Source organism: Mus caroli, chromosome 6 (assembly GCF_900094665.2).
Source record: "Mus caroli chromosome 6, CAROLI_EIJ_v1.1, whole genome shotgun sequence".
Taxonomy (NCBI): Eukaryota; Metazoa; Chordata; class Mammalia; order Rodentia; family Muridae; genus Mus; species Mus caroli.
The window spans coordinates 144,847,027-144,854,574 of record NC_034575.1 but is presented as its reverse complement, the minus strand read 5'-3'; the positions used below and the strand labels follow the sequence as shown (position 1 = coordinate 144,854,574).

At 44.9% G+C, this 7,548-nt stretch overlaps 1 protein-coding gene across 1 annotated transcript in view; it reads right to left on the bottom strand.

Moving 5' to 3' along the window:
* Nucleotides 1-968: 968 nt before the first annotated feature.
* The window catches only part of Klhl42 (kelch like family member 42), a 21,625-nt gene continuing 15,045 nt past the window's right edge, over nucleotides 969-7,548 (bottom strand). The window contains exon 3 of the mRNA XM_021165174.1: nucleotides 969-6,056. Coding sequence (XP_021020833.1) covers nucleotides 5,605-6,056 — 452 coding nt within the window. The 3' untranslated portion in view covers nucleotides 969-5,604. The remainder of the gene's footprint in view (nucleotides 6,057-7,548) is intronic.

Below are 7,548 nucleotides of genomic sequence, written 5' to 3'. Positions count from 1 at the left end.
GGGAGGGAGGGAGGAAGGAAGGAAGGAAGGAAGGGGAAGGAAGGAAGGAAGGAAGGAAGGAAGGAAGGAAGGAAGGAAGGAAGGAAGGAAAGAAAGAAAGAAAGAAAGAAAGAAAGAAAGAAAGAAAGAAAGAAAGAAAGAAAGAAAGAAAGAAAGAAAGAAAGAAAATAGAAAGGGAGAAAGAAAAAAGAAAGGAAGAAAGGAAGACAGATACAAGACTATCTATATTAGGGGAGATAGCTCAGCAATTAAGAGTTTATTTGAAGGGCTGGAGAGATGGCTCAGCACTGACTGCTCTTCCAGAGCTCCTGAGTTCAATTCCCAACAACCACAAGGTGGTTCACAACCACCTGTAATGGGGATCTGGTGCCCTCTTCTAGTGTGTCTGAAGACACAGCAAGTCAGCAACAGTGTACTCATATACATAAAATAAATAAATAAATCTTTAAAAAAAAATAAAGAGAGTTCCTGGTGATAGCCTCCTATGATTTCCCTAACATCCCTGGACCTGGGAGTCTATGGATCACACTGTAGCTGGCACAGATACTTCCCCCACACAGCCAGGAATAAGGGTGGCCATACCAAGTAGTGCCTTTTAAATATGCATGTTTTCACATTTTCCTGCACATGAAGCAAACAGAAGCTGCTCAAAAGGGGACACTGACCCAGCCTTGTGACTGGAGTCACAGTTAAGTCAATACAAAAGCAAGGAACTGTGTGTTTCCACTTTTCTGGAATGGAGGGAGAAGAATGTCAGAAACAGAGAGGCACCACGAGATGGTGCAGCACCAGCCAGGCTGACTCTGGTCAGGATTCCAGGGACTCAAAAACACACAGGGGCTGAAGACTGACCCAGAAATCCTTAAAATTCAACCCCCTCCCAGCTTCCTCGCAGAAGTTCAGAGACCGCTCCTTTTGGATCACTAAGCCCCTGGTCCTAAGCTTTGCTCACCACACACACATCAAAAGCTGATTGAGAACTCTTTTATTTAAAGGCATTTCATTCCATAGTCCAAAGAAAACAAAATGAACACAGCTCTGTGGTTCACAGGTGTCAGATGCACAAACACGGCTATGGATATGCGACAATGCTGATGTGTGTGTTTTTGCCACACTCCAAACTACAGACTCAGTACAATATTTCAAACAAAGAAAGTGTCAGTCATAACAGAATGTAACTTGAGGGTTATTCTTTTCCATAAAAATAACTAGGTAAGAAAACACTGGAGGGACAGAGAAATGTCGCACCCTGAAGTGATACAACAAATCACATTTTCCTTTGCTTTGCCAGTGACAAGCTATGGAAAGCACCAACCAGCCCTACGGAAACACTGAGCACCCTGGGCTATACGGAATGGACCCTCTTTTTCATTTCACGGGCTTCCTGTAGGAATGGGTGAATATGGCTATGTCAAGTGGCAGCTGGCAGTCACTATGTATTTCCTGTTGTGTTCCCAAACTAACAAAGTGAAAAGCAAACGTGTACTAAACCTAAGGTGGAAAACCACTCAACAGTCATCAGCAAGGTGAACTCAACCAACCTCAGTGACAAAGTATCCAAGGGAGCATTGCTGAGTTCTTCCACGGGAATGTTTTAAAGGCAAAGGCATAAACGTACCAGCGCTGAGCTTACTCTTGCCAAATCTTCACCTTCTCTTCTTCCTCCTTCATTAGAACCATCTGCAGGGCTACAGTGCTGAGTGAGTTCTAACTAAAACATATTCCACATCATTTCTGTGTTTTCACAAACTGCGAAGTGCAAGGATTATAAAAAGTAGTTAACTTTAAAATAATAATAATAAAAAAAAAAACCACACAGTAAAAAAAAAAAAAAAAAACATGAAACATGGGATATGATGTTCAGATTTAAGAGCAAACAAGCTCCCAGGGTTATTACTGAATCACAAGGCAGTGGGCAGTGGGCCCAGTGTGCCTGACTAAAGTGGGCATCTCTGACTACACCATGGCTGAAATGAGAGCACAGTGTCCCAGGGACAGTGGCTTAGTCAGTGTCCCCAGGCTAGGCTCCATCTCACACCAACACTCAATGTTTCTGGTCACCACGGAATGGAATTGATGTAGCTCACTGCTTCCAGAGATCACAGCTCCCTTCATACTGACTATCTCGGAGGCAGGGGCGGGAACTGGCATTCACTTCACTCTGGTAGGCTGGCAGGATGTCTGGTAGCACTGATTGACAGGTCTCCCAAGTGCAAACCCTGACAGAGCAAGTGTACACACAGACCCCGCACTCCTGGGTAAGGTCAAGACAGCCTTCAGCATGATCCCTTTGCCCTGCAGCCCCTCACGTCAGCAGTGCTAAGCTAAGCTCACCAAACACTTTGACCAAGACATCAGGGCCCCTTCTATTTACCTCTTTGGCCAAACAGGCTTATAACTTTACCTGGAATTATGAGGACTGCACCTCTAATAGTCTATAAACAACTATTTGTTAAAAAGAAACATTTTCCTCTGTTCTCCCAGTATAGAGCTACAGTATCCTCGCCTTCCCTCTGCTTGAACGGAAACCTAAGGCATTTAAGTTTGCTTGGGTTCTTGGCTTTAGAAACAACAGAAAACAGCAGGATCAACGTCTCTTTGGTTTCATGCTTAATCTTAAGCCTTATGTGTTTCTTGCCAGCATCCTCCCCCCCCCCTTGTAGGTTCTTTGATAATATGTCCTAGCTCAGATTGCAGAAGTTAAAGAGTCTCACACAATCATCTCAGAACCTTTCTGCTGCCAAGGGGAGAAGCCTCCCGGAGTAGGAGTACACACTTGACAGGAAGCTCCCTTGGGGGTACTCCTAGACATTTCCTGCTACACAGTGGGAGCTAGAACCCCTCAGAAGCTGGGGGTAGGGGGAGTAAGGCAACAGAGAATGGAAAGAAATACAAAGTATCACATAAGGAGTTGTCTGAGGAAGGGAAGGCTTCTAAAGGAACACGATCATCCTGGGGAAGTCTGCAGTCGGCACCAGCTGAACTCCAAGTGCTCTCAGAATGCTCAGAAAGGGCACAGGCAGACAGATGTCATAAAACCTTCCCAGTTCTATGACATGACTCTCTTCTCCAAGCATAGATGGCAGCAAGAACAACAAACTTCTATTGGGAGTCTGTGCATCTAAACCCCAGAGCCATATACTGCACACAGGCTACATGGTAAGCCTGGGGTGAGAGCTTTGTGGATGTCAGTGTTAGAACTTCCCTTGGTCCAAGAATCTAGTTGCTGGCATTAGGAAATATGTCCAAAGATGGCCATCAGGAAGAGAACTAGTCAACAGGTAGATGCCATGATGGGCTTTTAAGATGTGCATTTTCACAAGATAATTGCCCATCTTTGTTCATTGCTAATTCAACTGCCAGTTCCCTCTGAATATTCAGGACTAGGCTGCATAAAAATGAAGACCTATAACAACAAACATAAATTAGATTTTAAAGTACAGTAATGAAATTATAGACTCCTCCAAAATTCAATTCTATAGTGAATATAAATTAAATCTATTATATAAGTACCATTTTGGTAAAGATTTTAGCTCAGAGTTTTTTGTTATTTGAAAAGAACCCAGCAAAACAATTTTAAAAGTAATACATAAAGACAGGCACGGAAGCAAGAGGCTGAGGTGAGAGTCTCCAGTTTGGAGTTATCCTGAATTGTAAGGCAATACCCTGTCTTAGAGAGGGAAAAAAAGGGGTGGGAGTAAGAAAAACAGACTTAGTGTTTGAAAACAAATGTGGCTAGAAATGGCCTGTAAGCTTCCAATGGCATTACAAGGAGGTTGATTGGATATTGGTAGATTTCATGACAAGACACTAAGAATTGTCACCATGTCCCAAATAAAGACTAGCAGAGCTTCTAGACCACTGTGCAAAGAAGAGTTTTATAACAAGGCTCTAAAGCTGTATTAGAGGCATGGCTGCAAAAAAACTCTGAAGTGACTCCCTCATTAACACTGAAGACCTACTAGGTCCTACTAGCTTCCCTCTCCCATGGCCAGCCATCAGGAAAGCAGCTGTGCAAGGAACCAGGAAGAATCTGCCTGTAGCTCTTGGTTCTCTGTGGAGCTTTCTTTAATATGCAAGGCGGCAGCCCGCTGCTGGTGTAGAGATGGAGTCCGGTCCCTTTAGCCGACTCTATTACAAGATAGCAGCTGGTTGCAGCAAATTCTCTTCAATCAAAATTCCTGTAGGTGAGGACCTTGTTGCTGTTGCTGTAAGTGCCGGAGATTAAACCTGGGGCCTCTCATGCGTGCTAAGTAGGCCCTTGAGTCTTTTAAGAAACACAGACCCATGATTGGCAGGTCCTTAAGTTATGCACCGTTGTTGGCAGGAGAGCTCTGAAGCCAGCACCTCACCTCAAGTCAGAAAGGCCAGCAGAAGCCATCCCATGTCTGTAAAGGACATCTCCCCTGCTTTCTAGCACACATCAGCTACAGCCATCCTTCCCTTAAAAAGGCAAAACACAGCTGAACATCTAAGGTTAAGATGAAGCTAGGAGAAAACCTAAGTAAATGTGCAAACATCGGTTTGGTTTGGTTTTGATTTTTGTCTTAAAACAAGAACTAGGTCAAATACATTCAATTAAAATAACTCCTAAAGGCATCTTTCCTCATGTGGTCCTCCTCATCTAAGACTCAATTTATAAAGTGTTTATAGCAATCTTCTAAAAACAAAGCCCTCACAATGCAGCTATGGTGACCCACACAGACCCTCATTTGCCCCACATGGCATAAGAGGTTCACTAGTCTACTTTAGACAGCATTCTCAATTGCACAAAGACTGGGAAAGTGGCTGAGAAATGTGTTTATCCACATTTGTGGATGGTCTGGCTGCTTATGTGGTTTCTCTGTCTGCCTCTATCCTTGTAGCAGGCAAGGCAACCATAGCTTGTGGGCCCCAAGGACAGCTTCGAAGCAGCCAACACAACATCAGGTACTTAGAACATGAAGAGACTTTTTTTTTAAAAAAAGTTTATAAATGATAATATGATTTCAGACACACCTGTTAGGGTTTCTGAAAACAAATATAAGATAAAACGTCTGCCCAGAGAGACAGAGTGACAATGGGGTGACAAGCGAGCCGGAAGCTAAGGAGGTGATGGATCCTAATGCTTGTCAAATAAACCGATCACCAAAAGGAATGCCCTTTCTGAGGAGATCTCAGGTGACCTGAAGAAAGGGCATTTTTAGTGTCATCTTTTCTGGGACTACCATGAGGCCCTGGATTCCATTCCCAGCAGGGAAAAAAACACAAAACAAAACCATTACTATCAGGTTAGCTACTGACCTTGGCCCGTACAAAGCAGACCCTAGCAGTCTACTTTTTAATGGTGGGTTTTAGTTGTTGCTCCAAGACTGTTAGGTTTGGATGAATACTTATCATGATATTTGTTCCCATGATACAAAAAAAAAACCCAATCTGGAAAAAATAGGGTTGGTCTCTTCACCCCAAGTTTTCAAGTAATTAGTTCAAGAAAGCTTATTTACAGCTGAGCCGCCTACACACGTGACCTACGTTAGCCCGCTCTGTCCCTTCAGGAGTCAGGACTTCAAAGGCTTGCTTTTTCCCCCTTGAACCAGACTTTTCTTTTAAATACCGTTGAATCAGTCAGGTCTCTGCTTTATTGGGCAGATAGAGAGAGGAAATCAACAAGTTATGTCCGAAAGCTGGGAACCGCCGGAAGGCTTCCCAGCTGTCAGCAAAGATGTTGTACTTGAGAAACACTCGGTGCTCCAAGCTGGTGGACAGGGTGATGTCCCTGCTCATAATGTAGATGCCGTCATTGTGCAGTGCGCATGTCAAGTTCAGGCCCGATTTGGACGTGTTCTCCTTCAGGTAGAGCCACTGACGCGTGACCGTGTTGTAGGACTGCACGGTGAGCATGTCCTCACTTTGGCTGCTCCTGCGGCTGGGCCCCAGTTCATGGAGACACCCACCCACGATGTAGATGGTCTCCTCCACGGACACCATCTGCTGCTTGCGGATATGGACGTCACAGGTCTCAAACAGCGTCCAGAGGTCGGCGGAGGGGCAGTACTGCAGGATGTTCATGTTGCGATCTGAAAGACACAAAGAAGCCAGATGACACCATCCAGGCAGTGGAGAGGCATCCTCCTTGCACACATACCATGTGGCCTAGGCAGCTCACTCAGAAAGGCAGAGGACAGAGAAATGGTTTTCTAAGCAGATGGGGCAGAGGTCATCTGGATTCTCACCCACTACCTTCCTCCCAGGAACCTCCTTCTTGGGAGAATCTCAGAACCATGAAGCTAGAAACCAAGCATGGTGGCTCACACCTATAATCCCAGCATTGGGAAAGCCTAAACAGGAGGCTCTTGAGTTGAGGACATCTGGAAAGGGGCAGCTTTGCTGTACCTCAGAGCAAGACCCCAAGTCCTCTGAGAGAAGAGTTAGCCTCAGCAAACCCTGACTGCAGCCTGCCTCGGGGCACTCTCACACTACTATAGCAGATTCTATGCTTTAATGAGAAGCTCTGGCTAACAGAGGTTTGAACCCCAGTGACCTACGCTGCCTTACACAAAATGGAAAACCCACAATGTAAAACTTATTCTTCAGCAAAATAGTGGTATATCTACCTGGACATCCAGATGCGCAACAGGCAGGTGTCCTACCTGATTAGACTTGAACAAACAGGATTCACAACACTGCAACAATGCTGCCTGCCTGTGGGTGGGGAAGGACTGTGCAACCCTTAGAACGCCCCACATGACATTGCTCTCTACGGTCCTGCCTGCCTGCCTGAGCAGCCTGCCCTGCATTGATTGCAGCCTGCTAAGTCACAAGATCGCCATACAGCCCAACAGCCTCAGCCTCTCAGACAGCTAGAGAATGCCTGACTACACAGAAAGTAGGTCCAGACCCCTGCCCTCTGTGTCTTTGCAAACCCTAAAATCCATGCCAAAATGCAACAGTCATCAAAACAGGTTTTCAGGGTCAGGAGACACAGCAGAGCCTCAGCTCCTGCAGATTCACTCACAGACCTACCTCCCAAATGTAGCCCTCGAAACCCATCAAAGAGCCCGCCTCCCACCTGCCCTTGCTTGATCTTAGGATAACAGTCAGGACCAGTGAAAGCCTTCTGCCTTTTTTTTTTTAACTAATAACTACTTTCTTTCAGGAAAAGTATAGTCTCTCTTTTTGAAGGAAGAAAAAAAAAAAACTATCTTACCATCTCCTTGAGAGGCTGATGTAAGAGGATTTCAAGTTCAAGGTTTGCCTGTGCTACAGAGTGAGTTCAAAGCCTGCCTAAGCAACATAGTGAGATTCTGCCTCGAAGTGTAATAAGTATAATAAGTATAATAAGAAGGTTAAGTATGTAGAGTACTTGCTAGTGTGCATGAGGACCTGGTGAGGTTCCCATCATTGCAAAATAAGGAAAATAGAAAATAACTTTGGGAGGTTCTGCACACAGAGCTTCACCTCTCTCTCTCTCTCTGGTTTTTGTTTGTTTGTTTGTTTGTTTGTTTGTTTTGTTTTTTCAAGACAGGGTTTCTCTGTGTAGCCCTGGCTGTCCTGGAACTCACTCTGTAG